This window comes from Amphiura filiformis, chromosome 20, assembly GCF_039555335.1.
Source record: "Amphiura filiformis chromosome 20, Afil_fr2py, whole genome shotgun sequence".
In the NCBI taxonomy this organism is placed as follows: Eukaryota; Metazoa; Echinodermata; class Ophiuroidea; order Amphilepidida; family Amphiuridae; genus Amphiura; species Amphiura filiformis.
This window is the reverse complement of record NC_092647.1, coordinates 48,922,530-48,946,535: the sequence shown is the minus strand read 5'-3', so window position 1 is coordinate 48,946,535 and position 24,006 is coordinate 48,922,530. Positions and strand designations below refer to the sequence as shown.

Here is a 24,006-nt window from a genome sequence, read left to right as displayed (position 1 = left end):
CGTGGCACATCACCATATACCATCAAATAGGAATTAATATTCATAATTTCTTCTTAATACTGCTAGAGAAGTGGATGAAATAAGTGGATTTTAATCATAGGTAGTATTGCTTTTAGTCATCACTACCATGTTTTTGTGATAGTTCATCTGCAATATCACTGGTATTGAAACTTGTGAGGTCCTAGGTTCAAATCCCATCTATGAATTTTTTTCATACCTTGCCCAAAACAAAGACATTAATAATTTGTGTTCAAGTGTAAATGTTACACAGGTAGTTTTTGATGTTTACTCCCTCTGGAAATTGGGTGTGCCAAATTACACAATTTTTCCTCAAATTCACTCATTGTAATACAGATTTGCAAATTCTTGTGCGCCAAATTTAGTTTTCACTGACGAGGGTCGTAACATACAACCTCTAAGTTACAAACCCTGGTAGTCTTTCATTGCTTGAATCCAAAAGTAGACTTGCTCACGTTGACCTTATCTCTTTACTTCACTTCAATACATTACTTAGTACATCCATCTATCCTTAGTCATGGTAACATTCAAGCCATGTCTCTTACCTGAGTGTTTCACTCCAAAAGTGCAATGATAATTGGTTTGTTTTGTAGTAAGTTCAGCTTTTTGCTGTACCTTAGATAGAGTTACCTCTTTCAACTACTTCATATACCATTAGGTCACTTAAATATTGTCATATAAGTAAGACTAACCCTTAACTAAACCTAAGTCTTATTGCTGTGTATCTGTCAACTACAACAGGAATTATTGTAACAAATACTGTAGAATTCTATCCACCAGCATAGTGGCTTGCGCACGATGGCTTAATTCCCAATTGCTTCACTACACTCAGGTGTAAAATGGGGAGCTGCTGGGCGTAATCACAATCTAAGTCCGCTGAGAGTACCTGCGCATCAGTTGCGGACTTGGTGAAGCGGAAATGATTCTGATGTTTCCTAATGGTAGTGGAATAATTGTTGAAATGTGCTGGTACTTAGGTGTATCGCTTGTTAAATCACTGACATTTTTTTATTTTTTATTTATATACGCCTCTAAATTAGTGTGTTTGTTTTGAGAAAAAAAAAGAGACAAAAGGCAAACACCCACCACAAAAACATTACAATAGATTGGTCTTATAATAATACATGTTTGTGTAGCCAGCTGTATCAGTAATATAGTTACTTAAACTTCAAACAATAATTTTAAGGAGGTGTCTACCCTGTAGATCTATGGTAGTTTCTTTACAGCAATCTAAAATCAGAGAGAAAAAATAATCAATTTTTTTCATATTTTTCTTTTATTCCTTATTTGACCAGTACAATCAGTTATTTGAGGCTTAATTGTTCACAAATCCGGACCAAGGCAAAATGTTTTTATAAAAGTAGCAAAAGTCACAGGAATTATTCTTGTATATGAAATTGGTTAAAACTGCATATTACTTATTACTAGAAAAATTTGACAAATATTGCACTTTTATGGAGATATTGCACTCTCCCTGTGGTGCTTGTGCACATCAACATCTCAGCCTGCACATTATTTTGTCCAAATTCACTCTCAACAAGTTATGCGCAGTTATTATAAATAAACATGTATCTTGCATCTCGGGCATTGGTAGAACACAAACACGATTATTGTTACCTTTATATTATAATCTGCAGTGAGTTTTTAAAAATATTTTTTGCCCATTTATATAATTCACTTAAGGGTACACGATATATTGTTGGTCGAAGCAGCCAAAAAAAAAAATCAATTTTCATTAGCTAAATCAATATATTATTGAAAAATAACATTATGATGTTTTGCAGAAGTTCATTCTGCAAATCCTATACTTTGAAAACTAGCTTGATTTATTGTTGTTAATGAGTTATTGTACAATTTACAAAAGTGTTGTTGTTTCAGTCCGCTTTACAACATAACTCAAGAACCACAGGACCTACAAAAGTATATTTGTGATATTTTAATTCTTCTACACACTCGCTATGAAATGATCAATGCAATTTTTGCCAAAGCTCACTACCATTTGCAAGATACTGTGAACTACCAAATCACAACAGTTTGAAATAGTTGCTAACCTTAATAAAGCAAGTCCCTTATGCAGTTCTATAGCATACATTCAAGTCATGTCTCAATATAGGGTGTCTGTCACATCCAAAAAGAAATAAAATACAATCAAATTTAGTGTGTTTGTATAATGATAGACAAAGATAAAAAGACTAGTTTGCGTCTGACGTCATCTGTCAATCAAACTCCGAGCACGGTTTGTTTACAAGTGTCGTGATGATAAGAGTTGCTGAACATGGCGGTAAAACCTGGCGCCTTATTGTTAATTTTGCACCTTTTAACATACAAACCATCTCAAAAGTTAGGTCTTAGTAGTAGGAAACTTTTTTTGGCGAATGCACCATGTCCACAATGCCTAGAAAATCCACCAGCAATCTTTCTTCCTTTTGGCCTCTTTACTTTCCTTAATTACATAAGTCCAACCATCTTGTCATTAGTTTGAGTTAACATTCATGTCTTGTCTCACAGCAATGTAAATGCAACAAGCTTGGGCTTGCATGGCTGTGTTGTGACACGATTTATTTTCACTGTTGTCACTATCTATTTATTCCTTGATTTTGTGATAAATTGTTGCCATGGTCTATAATGCATGAAATAGAGAGGATCTTCGGATGTATTTTATGATGAGAATCAATATAAACTGATAGATTTTGGGTGTGGGTCTGCAAATCACTGTTCAAAGATGAAATCATGGTTTTTGTGAGGGGACCTCTGTATTTCGAAGAAAAAAGTGAGATTAATGTTAGTGAGTACAGCATATACTTCTCTGTTAACATACAAAAAACACAAGTATTTTGTAAACAAGCATAATGCATCTTGCAACTCTTACTTTTGACACAACACAATTTTTAGCCATATTGCTAGCTTTAATGTGCAGCAAGTCTTTCTTTTTGACTTTGTTTTGTAACTTCCCTTGATAATGTAAATGTCTCATGCAGTTCTGTAGCATACATTCAAGTCATGTCTCAATAAAGGGTGTCTGTCCCATCCCAAACGAAATAAAATACAATCAAATTCAGTGTGTTTGTAGAAGTTCATCCACAGCCAATCTCTCTTCTGCTGGCCTGCTTCTCCTAATTACATTCATTCATATTGTAGCTTGTTTAATCTCAATTTACTGAGGCAACCACTTTCCACCTGTACCTCAAGATACAATGAAAACTCCATGTTTGAAGAAATTGAGTCTTTAAATAGCTTTAATCCACCAGCAATCTTTCTTCCTTTTGGCCTCTTTACTTTCCTTAATTACATAAGTCCAACCATCTTGTCATTAGTTTGAGTTAACATTCATGTCTTGTCTCACAGCAATGTAAATGCAACAAGCTTGGGCTTGCATGGCTGTGTTGTGACAGAGATTATTTACACTGTTGTCACTATCTATTTATTCCTTCATTTTGTGACAAATTGCTGCTATGGTCTATAAAGCATGAGACAGAGAGGATCTTTGAATGTATTTTAGGATGAGACACAATATAAACTGATAGATTTTGGACATGGGTCTGCAAATCACTGTTCCTTCAAGGATGAAATCATGGTTTTTGTGAGGGGCCCTCTATATTTCAAAGAAAAAAGTGAGATTAATGTTAGTGAGTGCAGCATACTTCTCTGTTAACAACAATCCTAAAGGAACAAGGCAAATAAAATAGACAAGTATTTGTAAACAAACATGTGTCTTCCCTCTCTTACATATATTTGACACAAACACAGGTTTTAGCCATAGCTTTAATATGCAGCAAGTCTTTCTTTTTTTTTACTTTGTTTATAACCAAAAGAAGTAAAATACAATCAAACCAGGATGTTTGTAAACATTTATTCTTGAATAACTTTAATTCAGAGCCAATCTCTCCTCTTTTTGCCTCTTTACTTCACTTACTTACAGTCATTCACATTGTAGCTTGTTTAAGCTAATATTCGCACCGTATCTCAATTCACTGAGACAATTTCTTTCCATCCGTACCTCAAGATATACAATAAAAACTATAATGTTTGTAGAAATTGAGTCTTTAATAGCTTTAATCCACCAGCAATCTTTCTTCCTTTTGGCCTCTTTACTTTCCTTAATTACATAAGTCCAACCATCTAGTCATTAGTTTGAGTTAACATTCATGTCTTGTCTCACAGCAATGTAAATGCAACAAGCTTGGGCTTGCATGGCTGTGTTGTGACAGGGTTTATTTTCACTGTTGTCACTATCTATTTATTCCTTGATTTTGTGACAAATTGTTGCCATGGTCTATAAAGCATGAGACAGAGAGGATCTTTGGATGTATATCATGATGGGAAACAATATGAAATTCAGACCTGATAAATTTTTGGAGTGGATCTGCAAATCACTGTTCCTTTTAAGTTGCAATCATATTTTTTTGTGTGGGGCCCTCTATAATGTTTTGAAGAGAGACTGCAATTTATGTTTGTGAGTGCAACATACTTCTCTGTTAGCAACTATTCTAAGCAGTTTAATTTTTAGTAGGTTAAAAGTACAGGTTTTTTCCCCTTCACAATATTCATGGTTCCTAGACTTGAACAAAGTTGATGTTTCTGTGACATAATATCATTTTATCATACGTCAAATGGCAACAATTTGCGAAATAGAAGAGCTACTCACAGAAATGTTTGCATGTAAGCATTGAATCTGATAATAATTAGGTAAAATTTACCTCAGAACTATTTACCAAATTATATAAAAATTAAATTAATTTGATTAAAATATTACATAATTTAGTAAATATTACATAGTTCAAATTTTACTTAATTATTATCAGATTCTATGCTTACATAACATTATTAAAAATTTCTGTGTGTGTACTTGTATGTTGATCAATTAGGCCAAGAAAAAAAGAATTGCTATGTGAAATCCAATTTAGCGCTTAGCGCTACGTGTTGGCCATGATTTTTTTTGCCCTGTCATTTTTTCAGTATCGTATAGCGATCCAATTTTGTCTTTTTTTGCAGTTTGGTTGTTGTTTTTTGTACACATTTCACCATGATTGTAAAAGACACAAACAAAACTATTCATTGTGTAGGCCTATATATTACTATGTTTCTGTATTTGAATATCAAAAAGTACATAAATATTGTGCCTTGACTGTAAAAAAAATAATATATAAAAATATCGCATATCGCATATCTCATATCTCATATTCTTAAAAAAAAAAAAAAACGCATAGCAGTTAGCCTTTTTACCAAATGTGTCTGAGACATGCTTTCTTTTTTATTTGGCCTTATGTATGGGTAGATCTTTCTTTGTAGATGAAATCCTTCTTCCAATCCAGAGACAATTAACTACAGATGTAACTGACAGATGTAAACAAAATGTTTTGAATGAAACACAAGTATAGATACACCTACAAAGTATGTTTACAAACAGCCCCAAACATGGTAATTTACACAAACATTGGCTGACACCAGACCCAGGAAACAACATCCTATCCCTTGGCTTCTAAATAACAAGAGCCATGTTCACACGGGAGACAGTAACTTAGAGGCACAAAACTCTTAATGCTCTTCGTGCTAGCCATAGGCTTCAACATAAAAACTTCAAAGTTTTGAGATATTTGCTCAAAATATCAAGAGCTAACTCAAGAGCCTCTGAACCAAAACTAGGCTTGTTTGTACTCATTTTAATGCATTTTTCATGCTGATTTCAAATATGGTCATGAAAATATCCAATATGAAATTTTTGAATTTTGAAAAAAAATTGAAACTGACATCTGCAGTCGACACCCGTGTGGAGAGAGTTAAAGTCAGGGGGTTTGGCTGTGCTGATGGTGCACACTTATAGAGGTTTGGCACTCCAAGGGAACTTAAAGTTTGACCTACCCCAAGATATTTAGGGGTTTAATTGAACCTCCAAGTGCACTCCAAGGAAACTTGGACGTTTTTGCCATGCGAACACATTTGAGGATTTCATTCACTCTATGATGGTGCATGGTTATTGAAAAGTTAAGTGAAGTCTAAACCCCATGTTATTCACATTGGGTGGCTCGTGAGGTTTCAGCTTGTGAACACAACTCAAGAGTAAGTTCAGATTCCACTTCTAAACTTGGAGGTACAAACCTTGGTAGGTTCATTTACATCTGAACATACCTATGGATAGGATACAAGTATAACAAGATGTTTGGTTTGTTGCAACCCACCCATATGGCAGTACGTGCCTCTCTGATCTGTTCGTGCAAATTGGAGACAAATTCCACCAATGAAGCCCACTTAAATTCTTCAAATTGATGACCCTTAGCTAATAACTTTGATATAGTAGGAGAGTGAATTCAGTATGACTTGTTGTAACATAATTTGTGTCATGATGTGAGCCACTTGAACTAAAGTGAAATCAATTTGGGGAAATTATGTGTTAAGATTTATTAATTTCTTAAACATAGAAAGCAATCTTACTTTTCTGCCCTCATTGCAGTGTTGAAATTTTCACACAAGCTTTGCCATTATTGCGATGGTTTCACTTGTTTTGTAATTTACAATTCCAAGCTTCCTTAGATATGATAAACAGATAGAATATAAATTATTCAGGCATTGGCATTTTCGTGGAACCTGCTCCGAAGATGGAAATTTATGCTTTACAATATCAGAATTTCTAACATACTGATAAAATAGCAAGTTACACATGCAAAGAAATACACAAATTGATTGCTCGGTGCCAGAAGTGAGTTAGTGCAATAGCTGCCATGTGTACATTTGGCAATTTACACACAGTATACTATACTCACCTACACATGGCAGCTACACGTGGCAGCTATTGCACTTACCCACTTCTGGCGCTGAGCAGTCAAAATGCAGTTGAAGGTGTCTTAACCCACTTGGATAACAAATTATTCAGCTTTACTTTTCTTTCATCCTTTGAATGACATATGAAACACAGTGCACTTGATGTTGCTGTGCTGTTAACGTTTCACAGCTACTGCATTTTTACTTGGGGAAGTTGAAACTCATATTTCCATTTTGTTGGAAAAATTCTGCATGTTTTTCTCATTTGAAAGAAGCACACTCTTCATTTACATCTATTCCAGTTTCCTAATTACCATCATAGGCATGGCTGGGTCAGACCATGTCACGTTTGTTCTGTGCGTGATGAGTTGAAGAATAATTTGTAACAGTAATTGGTTCGTTAATAATGGGGAAGATGAATTCATGTCACATATGTCATTATGAACTTATAAATAAGATTGATTGGTATTTTGATATTATAAGAAGAGAGTTTGAACTTTATAATTTGGAAGCACAAATTATGTGAGGAATTGAGTTCTATAATCTTTGGAGAAAATTGCAGGCAGATAGCTTGTGCAATCGTCGTTGGGCAGAAATGTGTTTTGGCCCCTGAACATGTTTAAAAAAAACTGCTAACCAGTTACATAGGAGGTTTTGCTTAAAGCATGTTCAGGGGCCAATGACACATACGACGCAATGTTTTTGATTTGTTGATACAAAAACTCTTACGGTGTGCATAAAATTTTTAACCCAAATTCTTGATGTGCTTTTTGGTGAATGGAGCAGAAGGAAGGAATAAAGAGAAGAATATGAACAATGAAGTTCATTATTTCCTTTTGTAACCCTTTCTTTCCCTTTATAATACCATCCCAGCATACAGTGCTTTATACAGTGGTGGCACTATGGGGTATTCCCACCTCCAATATTTTTTTTCTTGCCCCCCAGTTTTGAGGCAAAAACCTGAAATGACATCAATTTCCATTTTTTGCGGTTGGTTGATTTTGCCCCCGAAATTCACTTTGCCCCCCCAATAATTCCTGGTGCTACCAGTGGCCACTGGCTTTATACCGAGTCCAGTTACGATTTGAGAACAGCCCTAGGCTTTATGGGTGGGGGATCCGGTAGGATGGAACAAGGTCCTGACTGAGGACACAGGCCCCTCCACACACCCAACACTTACCTTCACCACTTATTTAGATCATTCCCAAGTTTGTTGCAACTTGTTGCTCTTCAAAAGTTTCTTTCATTTTCTCCTGTCGTAGATAATATCATATTGAATGCCTGATTGCAAATATCATCAATTTTGCAGCAAGCGGAGTCTCAAAAATATAATCACAGTATTTGGTGCCCAATTACAATGGTAAAGGATACGGTAGATTTTAATCAATCAATCAATCCATTAATTTTACATTGTACTTAGACTGAAACTATGCAAACAGCTTTTACTTGGGCACTATTTAGGAAATGCCTTATGGATACCCAAGCAAAAAATCGCACTTGATCCGATTTCATGAAAATTACCATTTCTGATACATAGTTTGACCTAATTTTAGGAGAAATGTAACAAAACAATTTAAACAAGAATTTATTTGAGTATACTGTAAAAAAAATCTGTATGTATTAATACACTAATGTGGACTAGATTACTTTTTGTTTTTTTATCATACACTCATGAATAGTAACAAATTTGTGGAAAATAATCCGATTCGAGTCAACAAAACGGGCGGGCGGGGAAACTTGATCAACTTGGTATCACTGTACTCCAAGCAAACAGTTTCCTGAAATCCATACCTTGATTGGAAATTTATTGTATCATTTGGCTTACAGAGATAGGTGAAACTGTGATACACTGAGGTGATCCATATTAAGCATTTTGGTTCAAATCAATCTGGGCTAGTTTAACGCAGAATGGACTTCAAATGCGCTATGAGCCGATTGTTCATATACTATTCCAGTGGGTAGTGTGAATTCCCAGTTGCTTAATTAGAAGTAGATTTAGATGCAGATTTTAACCACCACCTATATGTGGTTGTATTTAATATGTATATTTAGCTCAATTTTGAACAATCTGGATTAAAATGGCAATGTATGGATATAGCTTCCATCAGTCACCTATAATGTCTTTGTTTTTTCTGCATTATAACCCTTCCTTGTGCAAAATGTCATGATTTTATGAAGAAATTCTTCAATATTCACATTCTTGATCATTCATAGCTTCATGATCAGTTTATCATTGGTATAATCAGAATTCAGAAGCGGAAGGGAACATATTAAAGCTTGCCCGACATTAGGATCCCATACCTATAATACTCTCCTGAATGCAGTGGCATAGCCAGGTTTCAGTGGGGGCTCAAACTTGTGAATGCACCAACAAAAATATAATTTGACGGATGAGTGTTTTGCATATCACATTAGTGACCCCCTCCCCCAAATTAGTAGCTCATGGCATATGGACCAAACCTTCATAAGTATTATACTGGGACAAATATGTGTGAAAATTTACAATATTGCTAGAGCTGTTCTCACAAAAAGTCACCAGAGAAGAAAAGGAGATGAGGGGGGCACTCGACTTTTGAAGTGACGGGGTCACTAGGGGTCATTCGGTGAGAGCCTAGACTCCAAAAATAGGGAGGTCTTTTAGTGAGAAGGTCCCAAAAATGGATGAGTCTTTTTGTGAGACTGGAAAATCTGACCCAAAAAGGGGGTCATTCAGTAAGACTGGGAAAAAGTTTGGGTTTGATATAAAAGTGATACGAAATTGTAAAAATTCCTAAAGATTTGAAAAATTTTTGAAAAATTTGGAGAAAAATAATGAAATAATGGTGTCATTTAGTGACAGACAGGAAAACAAAAAAGTAGTCATTGGTTGAGAGGGAACCCAGTAAAACAAAGAAGGGGGTCATTGGGTGAGAGGGGGATTTGAAAAATGGGGGGTAATGTGGCTGCACATCCCCGTCACCCATTTATGGTGAGTGCCCCCCCACAGGCTGTCAGGTGTGTTATTAAATTGCACTATGTAAGAAGTTTAGAAATTGAGGTGTACTATAAATCGCAATTGGACAGGCGATTGAAGGTATGCGATGATGTGCGATTGCACTAGCGCGCCTTAAAACTCAATCCCTTGGTTCTGTTGTCTTTAAAATGTGCAATGCAGGATGAAACATGGACTCGTGTGACTCTCCCTCTCACAGTGATAGCCACGTGCTATACACAAAAGGCATAGAAATAAGGGGAAGTGGTGATATAGGGACATGTCGTAATACACCCCAAGGGAATAGGATTGAAAACGCATGGTAGTTCAAATATTATATATTTGACATTTCTAAACACAGGTAGTAAGTGAGGATTTGATTCATTGTGATTTCTATGTGACTCTCCTTTATCATATACACACAGGGAAACTGAGTCGGAATTATCGCTACAAAGACTAGATGTGATGCACTATGTATCTGCGTGATCAGTGGATGATTGGGGAATGAATAGACATTTGAATTCAAGAGGGATGAGGATGTTGGAGAAAATGTATCAGATTTTGTAGGAAGAGAGAATGTTTGTGATGCGTGTTCAGTATATGTTATCATTAACATAGCACAAAACGGACAACAACAAAATAAAGTAGTCAGATTAAAGAAATGCTCAAAACACACTGTGAATGTTGACTCTGGATCAAATAAATGAAGACAAAACAAGATCATCCTGTTGTAAAAAGAAGAAAAGAAAGAAAGTAGCACCATCCATCATCCATCCACCTCTTTGTACCTCTTCCAATAATAGGCTATTCCATTTCAATTCCACACTACCTCTGTGCATGATGTTAGCAAAATCTTCCACAGGGAGAGTATGAATTTCAATTGGAATGAACACATTTAGGCAGCTCTGTTCAAATTCCATACACCCTCTGAAAAATATTCAATCTGAATCTTCCACCAGAGGGAGGGTGTGTTTTAAATAGAGTTGGTTAATGTGCTAATTCCATATGAAATTCCCACTCCCCCTGTGGGAGATATTTCCAAAGTCTCCCACAGAGGGAGTGTGGACTTTAAATAGAGCAGTTCAATATAAAGCAGAGAGCATGGACCCTACTTTTCACAATTTCCTGCTTATTCATGGTACATATAGCACTATCATTTCCTTGCAGGCTTCTCTCTTTGTTGCTGAAAAAGAATGTTCTGCATTTATCTTTCTTGTTTGAGCTTCTGGGTTTCCGTTTGTATCTTCCTGCGCTTCAGGTAACTGGTACATAGTGCTGGTGCGTAGTACTATGTTTAATGTGGTAGGGAATTGGGAATTTGACGTACAATTTGAGGCTATTTTGTGTGCAAAGATTTTGTGATAACCTGATAAAACTTGGATGAATTTTTAGACCTTTTTATTTCATTTTCTGCAAGTACATGTTTTGTATAGCCTATGGGTTTTTGATTTGATCTTCTTGAGTTTGCGGCACTGGTACACAGTTCTGGTGTTTTAACCCTCTCCGCACAGGTGTCGACAGCAAAGTCCAAATTTTCAAAAATTCAAAATTGTACATTTTCATACCCATATTTGGAATCGACATGAAAAATGCATTAAAATGAGTACAAACAAAAAATTGGTTCAGTGGTTCACGTATTGCTTGATATTTTGAGAAAATATCTCAAAATGTGGACTCTTGATGTTGATTCTGTCTTTCTGTTGTAATGTGGTGGGTAAGAATTAAGGTTAATCCCCCTCCAAGACAAGACAAGAAACATTATGAAACAAGTTAATTTTTTTTCAAGTGTTTTAATTTTAAACTATCTGATTTCTATTAGGATGTCCAAGTTTGATTTTGATGATAATAAAATTAGATTTAGACCCAGAGATTTAGATCGAATTTCTTCTAGTATCAATAGCAACATCTTAATTGTCATTCATCTTTCTACATAATTATATTCAAGATTTTTCAATTGTGCACTATGAACAGGTCCAGCAGGGGTGGTGCGGCCGCACACCACCCCCAAATTTGTTAAAGTATAAAAAAAAGTCCAAAAAACATCAAATTTGCGAGTAAAAAAAATCCAAATTTTGGAAAGAAGATCCTTTTTTCAAAAAATTGCCTCCTTGGAAAAAAGGTCCACATTTTCAAACTCTGCACCCTCCTGCCAAAAAAATCCTGCATGGGTCTGACTATGAATGCTATACAATTTGCTTAAACTGCCATCAGTACTGAATCGCCTATATTATACAATTTAGAGCAAAAGAAACATGCATACATAGAGTTGTTCCAGACCCCCTATGGAAGACATGACATTAATCTCCCACACAGGGAGTGTGAATTTCAAATGGAATCACTCATTAAGGTTACCCCATTTGAAATCTACAACCCCTGTGTGGACAATTAAGATCTTCCATTTTACAGGGGGTTTATGGATTTCAACTGGAATAGCCCATAGTTGCTTGTCAAACACAGTTTTCCTCATTCCAAATCATTATTGTGAATTTATTTTCGTAATAAAGTTTTCATTTTTCAGATCACATAGTGCTTGATTGCATAACATATTTCGGATGAAACATGGCATTGAAAAAAAATGCAATATTTGTCTGATTTATTTGGAGTATCATATTGATTGAATGCTAGTAATGGAATCGTACATGTATAGGCCATTATGGAAATGAGGGGAAGCGGTACGATGGGCCACAAAGCATCAGACCAATATCTTGTAATTGATTTGGAGCCATAGCACTATGAACTAGAATGGCATCATCTTCCATGGTGTAGTTCAAAACCTTCATTAACTTGCTACTCAAGGGTGTCGACTGCAGACGACAAGTTTCAAATTATTTGAAAAATTCAAAAATGTCAGAATTGTAAATTTTCATGATCATAATATGGAATCAGCCTGAGAAATGCATTGAAATGAGTACAAACAAGCCTAGTATTGGTTCAGTGGTTCGTAAGATAGCCCTTGATATTTTGAGAAAATAATGTCAAATTAAACAAGCATGGCATGGCATCATATTTGACCTGATGTTGTGGAGTATGAGTTTTTGTACCCAAAACTTTAAAAGGTGATTCTATATGAATGTACAAATATAGGGGTTAGAGAACTGTGTCTTGATAGATGAGTTTTTGAGATCGTAGTGTGTTAACCAATACTTTTCAATTCAGCCATGCCGACATATGCCGGACATTAGCAATTCTTTAACTGAGTGAGAGTGCTTCATTGCTATTGGTATCATTTCCAATAGCTTAGTCCAAAACATCATCCATGTAAACAGACATAGCTTAAACTTGTCCTTTAGTAGTGGAGTATGAGTTTTTGTATTCAACATATCCAAAGGTCATTCTGTAAGTGTAAAAGCATATTGGGAATAAGGAACTGTGACTTGAGAGATTGTGATGTTTGCAGTGCTAGTGATAGGATTACATTTTATTCATAAGCTTTCTGCAATCATGGAAGTAAGAGAATCCTAAGAATTTCAATTTTTGTCAACAATGTTTCAAATCAGTGCTTATCAGCTAATTTGACAATGACATATTTTTGCTACTTAAGTAGTGTTAGGCCCATGAAAGTCAATTCCAAGTTTATCGTCACTTTTTTTTTCCAGGTTGGTGAGGTGACTTTTTCATTTTTCATTTTTCATTATTTCATCAGATTTCATTATTGACCTAAAATGGGTGTTGATTTAAAGCCAAACTCATACATGTAATATTTATAAACATGTTTTTATATGGGTAGGGACTAGAAAATTTAGAAAAGAGCCTGGTTTTGCTTCCAAGTTATGAATTTATATGTTTTACAAACAAAAATAATGTTTCCAATTGCTAAAACTGATGAAAACACTGATACTTTGAAAATAATGAATTATTTTGGCATTTTTAAAAATTTGACGCGGGTATTTTTGGTTTCCAAAAAGTGACGCGGGCGGGGGACGATAAACTCGGAATCGACTTTCACACGCCTTATAAGTGCCAAAATGAAAAGAAAAGTTTATATTGCCCTTAAAAATGAAAGCTCCAAAGTTAGGGTCAGTTGGGATTTTTTTTTTTAATATTTGGTCACATACAATATTAAAAAAAATGCAAGTTCACCATGAAATTCAATGGTAAACAATAATTTATCAGGTCCTTCAAGCTTGTGTTTTTTATACATCAGAGTTAAGTTGTGCAGCATGAATTACAAACAGGTAAAACATTTTGTGAATATTATATCAAATATTGGGAAATTCCAATATGATAAAAAAAACTTGGCTCTATTTTTTTCTTCAGATTTTCAGGTCAGTCAAAAGGAAATACAAATTTTGGTTTTTTAGGCCTGAGTTAAAAACATGTTCCCACAATTTGTAAATCCTAAAAGTAATTCAACTTGTTTTTCCCCAAAGTACAATCACATTGATACTAAACTAAATGTATGCAATTTATTACACATGTTGCTTTGCACTTAATTTAGATTAAATAAAATATAGATTTAAACTAATATCTGGATTTAAATTGTTGTGTGAATAGACACCAACAGTTTACAAAAACTTAGTGACCCACTTACCTTTTTCTTTCAGATAATACCACATAAGTGACTGTAAAACATGTGATTGCTATGTTATTTATCTAAACTGAATTACAATAAATGTAGATTTATCTGGTTTTAATAATTGTGTGAATACCCAAAATATTTACAAGTCACAGAGTGAGGTGAATCCAAATCAGCAAATTATATTGAATTCTGATATTTGGGTCTCAGTTTTCTGCTAATGTGTAGTTGGAGCAAAAGTCATGCTCTGTGTGAACCAATGCATTATTTCATATTTCATTTATTTATTAACCATGAGAGAACTGGTACGTTGAAATTAACTGTAACTTGAACAAAAAAGATGAGTAGGAGCGGAGTTAAATTACACTTTTTTTGGCAATTAAAGGTATTTGAAAAGTAGGCTGAACGTGTCAAAATTAAAAATAATCCAATATGAAATAAATTTGATTTGTATATGTTTTAATATTTTATTTTTGTTTCCTGTCCATGTGCCAATTTGGTGAATGTAGCTTGTTTTGGTTTATGCTTGTTGCTGAGTATAGATCTAGAGTTTCAGGCATTGAGTTACATGTAGATGTTGAGGCATTTTAAGAGGTTTTGTGTTTGAAACATAAAAAAATTGCGGGGCTCTTGAAGGGGACGGAGCAGCTTCTGTAGAATTCACTCAATTCTTATGATTATAAGGAGATTATAATTATGTTTGTTTATGCATTGGGCTATTCCAGGGGGTGTATGGACTACAAATGGAATAGCCCATTTGGCCACTAACATACTATAACACTAGCATCCTCATCTGTCAGGACTCAGTTCATTAACCCCAATATACTTGTACACTCAAAGAATGACCTTTGGATGTTTTGGGTACAAAAACTCATGTTCCACAACTCACCCATTAACATTTTTACTGCCTCTGACACATTATTTGCAGTGGCGGCGCCACGGGTGGGGTGGGGGGAATGGGATGTATCCATCATGTAAAAGAGCACCAAACAAATCCTAACTCTAATCCTAACCCTAACCCTAACCCTAATCTTTACCCTAACCCTAAATCCTAACCCTAACCCTAACCCAAACTCTAATCCTATTAGTATATCATACTCTCTTACGCTAAGGATAAACTGAAGGGGAGAACTCTTTCCCCCGCCCAGTAAATTTTTCCCCCTGAAATTCACTTTTGCCCCCCATCCAACCCAAAAAAAAAATTCACTGGCACCACCATTGATTATTTGGGTGTGAGGGATTTGGCATTACCCCGGGGGCATTACCCTTTATTTGAATAATTCAAAGTGTCCCAGCACTTATGTTCATTATAAAAAAAAGAATCTTTCTCACAAGATATCATGTCACATCCTACTATAAAAATATCTGTCATCAAAATATCTGCTACAAAATTGTGACAAAAGGAAGGATGGTAATTATTGATGGAATGGCAAAGCAGACATGTCAGATGTCAGTTTCACAAGACTTTGTGTCCATATGCAGTGAGGTGTATGATGAAATGTACATACCAGCACAACCCATGGGCTAATTAAGTGGCTCGTTAGCAGATGCTTCATTAACTTGAACTTCCATATACACGCAATTAATTGTTGTTGTATTGTTTTAATGCATGCGCCATTGGTGGTATAAAGGTGGTTATTGTATAGGCACTGATCATGCTGAAATCTAAACAAAAAATGAAATGTGAGGTTATGTAAGTCTGTGATATTGTGTCAGGGAATGGTCATATATTATATTATTTGTGAAATTAACAATATATTGTTTTTTAAATAATAAACTGAGCTCAAAAAGAAACTTATAATTTTTTACAACTTGTGAATCACAAGGTCATATCTTAAAATACTGTCAATCAAAATGAACCAAAATTACACACAGGATTACTTTAATACTCTACTCAAAACACATGTCAGTAACCAAGCAGTTGTCTAACTGACACAACAGCAAAATGCACTGTCACGGGACAGCTTCCTGGACTTCCTTCACTTTCACAGCCCAACATTTGGCACCCAGAACAAAAAATCTGTGAGAATGCACACAAGATCCTTGCACAGATGATAAAATGGTGCTGCTTTCTGCTTTTCATACACTTTTTTCATGAAACAGGGCTGGGCTGTGAATGTGGTCCAGGAAGCTGTCCCATGTCAGTGCATTTTGCTGTTGTGTCAGTTGGATAACTGCTTGGTTACTGACATGTGCTAAAGTAGAGTATTGAAATCCCGGGGGCACTCAACACAAATGACCATACGGATATGCTCCCCCGGAAAGACCCACCTTTTCGGGTTTCGCAGCTCCTAAAGACCCACTATATTTGACCAAAATACAGCTCCGAAAGACCCTTGATTTTGATAATTTCAGCTCTAAAAGACCCAAAAATTGCTCATTCCTCATATTTCTTGTTTTTTCAGGCGATTTTCAACCAAAAATCCAAGAAAGACCCTTGATTTTGACTTTTCGCAGCTCCAAAAGACCCCATTTTACTTGTTCACAGCCCGGTTCGCAGCTCCGAAAGACCCCTTTTACCTGTATGCCATCAGCTCCCAAAGACCCACCACCTCAAAATTCCGGGGGAGCATACCCACCAAAAATTTTTTCTATTTCTTTTAAATATATCTTTCAGTGATTTCTCTTACCTTTCCAAATATGATAACAAATTCTGAGTGTAATAAATGAACTTGTGTACATTTCTCTTTTATTTTATTTTGGTAGCAACATTCTTGGAGATTTAAAAAAGAAAGATTTTTCAAAATGTGTATTTTTAATATTTTTGATATCCAGCTGTTCACTCCTGTAAACTTTTTTCGCATTAATCCCGACCAATCCTTAAAGGGAAGGAAGTGAAACTTAAATTATGTAAAATTAGGAACTCAATGCCCGTCTCTCTTCCTTTCCAACCAAATCCCAGTCTTCCTGTCTATCTCCTTAACATTCATATTTGACAATTTATTTTTAATATAAAATATTCTGCTTTAGGTTTGTAGGTTGCACATAATGAGTTCACTGTAAAGAAAAATGTTTGAGATTTGCGTATATTTTGAACATTTCTTAACAAACTAAATTCTGCAAGGTATGTGGAATTGTGGCAGTAAGCACATTGAGTTTCAAGTAGTTATAATTCTGTGTAACTCTGAATAGTTGCCATTTTTTGCTGAACCAATATGAAATGGTATCAGCCTATATTAGTGTATCTTACTTACTTACTAGCTTGCTTACTTACTGACTCGCCTTTTGGTCTGAAATAGACATATCTCGAAATGCCACGAAGGTATACCCCCCCCCCTCAGTGTCAAATGAAAGAGAAAAAGGTAAAGAATATAATATAAATAATTTCCTCACATAAATCATGGGACTATATTACATAACCTTCTAAAATCTAATTTCTTTAGCAGTGATGCACGGGGGAGGTTGTGGGGACAGAAGGGGGGGGGCTCACATATAAATGTGGTATGGGAATGTGTAGGAGTCTAGGGTCCCCTTTTCAGGCTTTACAGCAGTTCTAAAGACCCACATTTGGGCATCATGCTGCAGTTCTTTTATAGCTTCACTTTGAGTAAAACTCCCAAAATTGTAGCTCTTTAGCTCAAATTTGGAAAAATTATGAATTTACTTACAAATAAATCTGAGCTTGACAACCTACAATTTGGCTCTAATTTAGTTAAATAGACCAAAAAGAATATTTTGAAATTCCAGCTCAAAAGCCCTCATTTGAAATCAGTTTCCAAAGTTCCCCACCCAAGGTGTAATGCTCTCTGTTACCACAAGTCATTAGGTAAGTGTATGCCTTACTGTTTCATGCATTTTTATGAAATGTGTGATTTATTTTTTCCAATATTTTCAATGTCTAAGTTAATAAGATGTATCACCCCTCCCCTCCATGTTCAGGCTCACCTGGCTGTAACCCCTAGTTTGTTACCACTGTAATTACAATTAATTTGATTTCAATATTAATTCCTGTTAGAAATATGTCAAGACTATTAAAGAGAAGATTGCCTGACAAATTTGATAATCAGCTAAGCATATCCATAACTACTAAAAGGTTGAAGATCACTAAGTAATAATGTATCAGAAACAGTATGATCCCTCATTAGATATTTAGTCAGTAGTAGGTCACGTTAATGCTTTATGTGCTAGCCATAGGCTTCAACATAAAAAGTTTGGAAATATTTTATCGTAATATCGAGAGCTATCATAAGAACCACTGAACCAATACTAGGCTTGTTTGTACTTATTTTAATGCATTTTTCATGCTGTTTCCAAATATGGTCATGAAAATTTAAAATTCTGAAATTTTTGAATAATTAAGAAATTCTCAAACTTGTCGTCTGCAGTTAACACCTGCGTGGAGAGGGTTATCTTCTACACTCTGTTTGTAGGGTTCAATTTCACAATTGTCTTCATTAGTCCTATTCAATTCCACAAAAAGTAATTTACCACTTAATTTGTGGTTGGGTAACAAAAAGAACTTCCACATGGTATATAATTGACTACCCGTGTGTTACACCCGGCCTGTGAAAATTACCAGCCGTGAAATAAGCCAGCATTGCGTAGTATGGGTCCATCCATTTAGTGTGTGTGGAGTCGTCAGTTGGTAGATAGTAGTAAGCACTGCAAAAGGGCTCTGTGTATATGACTGACTAACAGAGCGTACTAGCACACACAGACACAAGGGCTAATATACACAGGAGTAGAGTTTGCTGACGCTATTTTATCCTGTAACGTGCAGTGAATTTGATCATATTAAGGGGAAAGCCACCGAGCAACTCACTTTGAATTGGAGTAGGCGGACGAAGCTCTTTTGAAGCCACATCGGACAGCTGAGGCCCGTAGTATTTATTATAGACAATTTACTTTTCTGAGATGCTCTTTTATCGCTCAGGTTTAAAGGTATCCTCACTTTATGGATTTATACCAATAACATAAAATATTGGGGTTATCGGCAGCAAACAAAGAACTTGTTTTGTCTCGCTTGAAATATTTTTTCATCGCTTGGGAGATGAACCAATTTTGACGTCAGTGGAAGGATTGATACCATGCTTTTAGCGGATATATTCAGCGATCTCAAGTGAATGATACCGTGTTGTAGAAATACTCTAATGCACCTATCACTCATGCCTCCACCTTGCTTGTATAATGTCTTGTATATAGAATCTTCAAAGAAATAAACTTGAGTTATTTTTGTCTTTGTGGATAATCAAGCTTTGGAATGACTATTTCATTTTTAGCACTTCATATATTTGATAAAGCGGTGATTTTGCTTTGTGATAACGTTAATGTCATCGAAGCTTGGTGTAATTCATCTTCCGTATAATCGCACCACCTTAAGGAATTTGCGGGCTTTTTAAGCTTCATTGATGAGAAATTTTTGAAATTTTGATTTGAATGTTACTTCAAGACAGTATTATCACTCATCTCCAATTGCATCATTCATGACCTGTGTGCAATATTCATACTGAATATTTGACCTATTTGTTTGAGGGTATGATGTTAGGTATTCAGAGTAACTTTACCTAGTGGATTCCGTACAGAGTGATTGGATTTGAGAAGCAAGCCGGAAGGGATGAGTAAATTGGAATTGTTTTTCTGCAAGGTAAAACCAACAAGTCATATAGCAAGTGATTGTTGTATACACACATAGATATCAACAGACAAATCCACATCAGATTGGAATGCAATGCAACACTGGATTAGCAATTCAACAACGATCAATTCTTTTTATCATTCCCCGATTTTTTGCTAGAAGCATATGGCTAATTCCCAGCTAATACATGTGCATTTGTCAGGGAAATTTATGTGCATGTAGAGAGCGTAGAAAATATTGATGTGTGGGGCTGTTGTTTTGGTATTTCATGTCGCGGAACGCCATCAACACCATACTAATGGGAGCGATGGGAATGGCAAATGCTCAAATGACCACAGTAGTGGACGGATGCAAGTAAGTAAGGAATCCAACACCAATTAGAGGACTTAACTATTCACAATTGGAGCTGGACATTGCTTGACTCGAATCGATTAGATGGGTTAAAACATGTATGGGGTGAATCATATGCATTTTGAACACTACTTGAAACAGGAAAGAAAACTTTTAGGTTAGTGGGTGACTTTGTTGAGATTTACACGGTACTACGCGTAGAATCACTTGAGTTGTACTTGGAGCATCGTAGACAAACCTCAAATTACCATGGTTACCGCTAACTCTACATCATTGTATTAGTCACTATATGGAAGATTCTCAGTCTGAACAAACACTAGTATAGTGTAAACGACTGTAGACGGAAACAAATCAAAAAGCTGTCAGATGTGATTGAAAGGAGGAGTCAAATTCAACAGCATTGTTTGGTAATGTAAAACTAGCGCTAAAGTAGGTGACACACCGAGGGCCATCCGCAGCAACACGGTGGATCGCCGAGGAAACATGCCTAATGACGTGTAAACGCTGTTACACCTTTGAGGTGTCTGTTTGCTTGGGATATCCTTGATTACATCTGTGAGCTTAGTCATTGGGTGGGTTTTCCCAGATTCAACAGGCGTTTATCACATGTTTTGATAACATGACTTCATGTGCTCCAATTTTGAAATAAAAATTGTCTTCATATCAGTTCTACATCATCAGGAATTGAACGACCATTTGAACACAACTTGCCCTGAAAACCTGCTACAAAACTAATATTGCACCGGTGTATGGCATTATTATTTCCATCCTTCCTGTAAAACCAACGTTTTATTATACAAAAACTCAAACAGCTTACAAGGGAAGTTATTTTTAGGGCCGGCTGGATAACTGTTAATTTAGCGTGTGTGTACCAGGAAAACCAACTCAGTGTAGAACACGCTTGTCATTTTGATATGTTCAGCTAGACAGGGTACGTCTATTTCCAGAGGAAATATCCGCATAAACTTGATTTGGTGTGTATAGTGACATATAAAATCAGTTGGAATAAAAAGCAAATACCAATTTATAACCAGGAGAGCTGTCGATCCTGCAGTCATAACATTTGATAACGTCATATTGGCAGACGGACAAGTAGCTGGAGAAAATTTTATTGTTTTACGACGATGCCACTGGTGACTGGCAGTTTATCTATCTATAAAAGTCTATGATCACAACATACCTGAAGTAGTGCCATTTCAGTTGACAACTCAAATCTAGGAATTTTTACAATCATGGAAGATTTTCACAAGTTTGGATATTTTAACACCAATGTGTCATCAAAAATGGGCACATTTGGATCGCCCAGCAACATGGCATCAAAAATGGGCACTTTTGGGTCTCCAACCAACTCGGCATCGGGGCATACGCCTCGGATGGGCCGGACAAACGCTGACATGGTAAGTGCATTTCTGTCCTCTCAAGTAAAAAAGCAGTATATGATGTGTTAATAATTGACAGATGCTGTCTTTACCTTGGCAGGAGGTGGATTTAAAAAAATCTGCCTGTAGACCAAATGGAAATGCATTATTTTCTTTGTTGGGTACTGGTAGATACTGAATTTTGAGTCAAATGTCCCCTCTCCCACCCCCCCCACACATTTTTTTAACGTTTTTCGGCCACATTTTGGCAATTCAGGCCAACTGTCCTGTTCCCCTCTACATTTGAACAGACTTGGTCAACAATCCTGTGGGGAATGATATGCCTCCACTCACGTTTTTTTGTTGTTATTGATTGTTTTTTTTTGTTTTTTTGTTGCAAAATGAGCTACTTTTTGTTCTCATCAGCCACTTTGTCATTTGTGGCAATTCAGGCCAACTGTCCTGTTCCCCTCTACATTTGAGAAGACTTGGGCAACAATCCGGTGGGGGAATGATATGATATCACCCCTTCCACCCCATCCCCCCCCCCCCCAACACACACACACACACATTTTTTTTACAACATGAGCTATACTTTTTGTTCTTTTCAGCCACTTTTTTGCAATTTTAACCAACTCTCATCCCCCCACACTCACTTTACAAGATGGATATTGATACAAAACTCCAGAGTGAAATGGCATGCAGTGTCTGTTTGTAATTAATGTTCCAAATTTTGTTCTAAATCATGACCATATATTTAGAATCAGCATGAAAAATGGATCAAAATGAGTACAAGCCAGTATTGGTTCAGTGGTTCTTGAGATAGCTCTTGATATTTTGAGAAACTCATAACTTGGACTTTTCACATTGAAGCCCATGGCCACCCCAAAATCTGTAATTTTGTTTTAAAATAAATACATTTTGTGCTATAGTGTTTGAATTGAAATGAAGCACAAGACCTAAAATATAGAAATATAGTCTTAAGTGCTTAAATTTATCTGACCTATATCTCTCTATATATATCCACATCAACACGAGCCCAAAAGAGTAAGAATCCATGCAGTGACAAAACGGAAAAGACCAAAAAAAGGAAGATGTTTTGAAGCTGCAAGCAAAAATTGGCCATGACAGGTTAGGGCAGTGGTAGAGTGCATTAGCAGAATACGTCCTGCTGTTGTACGAGTGTTGTCGTGCATAAGCTATTTACTTTCGCCTCTGGATGCGCTGTGTGTACACTTTTCCAATCAATGTGTAACTTCTAGGCATTTTCTGTGGCATGGTTTACTAACGCTTTGGTAATTTGGGTGTAAATTTTGCACAAAATAGTGACAATTAAGTAGAGCAAGGATTTATAATACAGAATTGCATGTCAATTTGTTACCTAATTGTGACTATCAACTTGTTCCATTTTGCAGATTCCCATTAAGTACCAATTGAATTCACAAACTTTTTGAATTAAATTTAATACTGAAACTTATAAGAACATTTTACCAAATGAATACTCAGAAATGGCATTTCGTGATCCACAGCCTCATCCCCCCAATTTTCCCCAAAAAAGTTGAGATTTTTATATCACTGGAAACCTCTGGCTACATAATGATACACACAAAATTTCTTGTAGATTAATTCGTTTAGCAAAGATGTCGTGAAATTTGAATTTCGTTCTGGTATACCAGAATGAAATTACAACACATTGTCTATGGAGCAGTGTTATACACATAATCATGCATAACTCGCAAACGCAAAATCAGAATCAACTGAAATTTTGGGAATAAGCTTTTTTCGTGGCTATCTACTGAAAAATGTCATAAAAAGAGGATGCTAGGATCACGAAACACTCCTTTAAATATAGGTAAAACTGGGAAATGAAAGAGTGAATCTATCAAATATAATGATGGTATAATATCTGTATCACATGCACAATATAATGTGGAAAATATTTGACTTTCACACAGACAGGAAATATTTAGATATAGTATAAATTTTTAGAAATATCTTACATTAGGTAACTAAACAAGAAAAAAATCAACGCCAATGGTATCGGGGAACAATAGAATTGATATTGGAAAACATAGTACTATCTGCTCATACAATGGGGCAAATATTTCACTGAACATACAATACAAAGTGATTGATGCCTACCAGTTTGATAATGTGTATTGAAAATTCAACTTTTTCCAAATGCAACATTGAATTCCATATAATTTATAATCGTATAACATTTTATTGTATCAATCTACAAATTATAGGTGAATTTCATGTTGTATTTTTAATGGTATCTTGTCCATAATAATTACTGGAAACAAAACGGGTACCAATCATTTTGCACAGTCTGTATAATATTATTTTGGCCCTAAACAGACACAAAAACCTGCACAGTCATGATTGTCATTATGTGGAGGAATATGTATGGTTATTGAACTTCACATGTAGTAATTGTAGTTTAATGAACCTTTCATGC

At 35.7% G+C, this 24,006-nt stretch overlaps 1 protein-coding gene across 3 annotated transcripts in view; it reads left to right on the top strand.

Annotated features, from left to right (window-relative positions):
• LOC140141894 (colorectal mutant cancer protein-like) overlaps nt 1-24,006 on the top strand; it is a 532,683-nt gene that overhangs the window by 234,030 nt on the left and 274,647 nt on the right. The window contains exon 1 of one of the 3 annotated variants that reach the window (XM_072163769.1): nt 19,598-21,584. The exons of the other annotated variants lie outside the window; for them this stretch is intronic. Coding sequence (XP_072019870.1) covers nt 21,420-21,584 — 165 coding nt within the window. The 5' untranslated portion in view covers nt 19,598-21,419. Of the gene's footprint in view, nt 1-19,597; nt 21,585-24,006 lie in introns of those variants that run through there. 3 annotated transcript variants of the gene reach the window in all.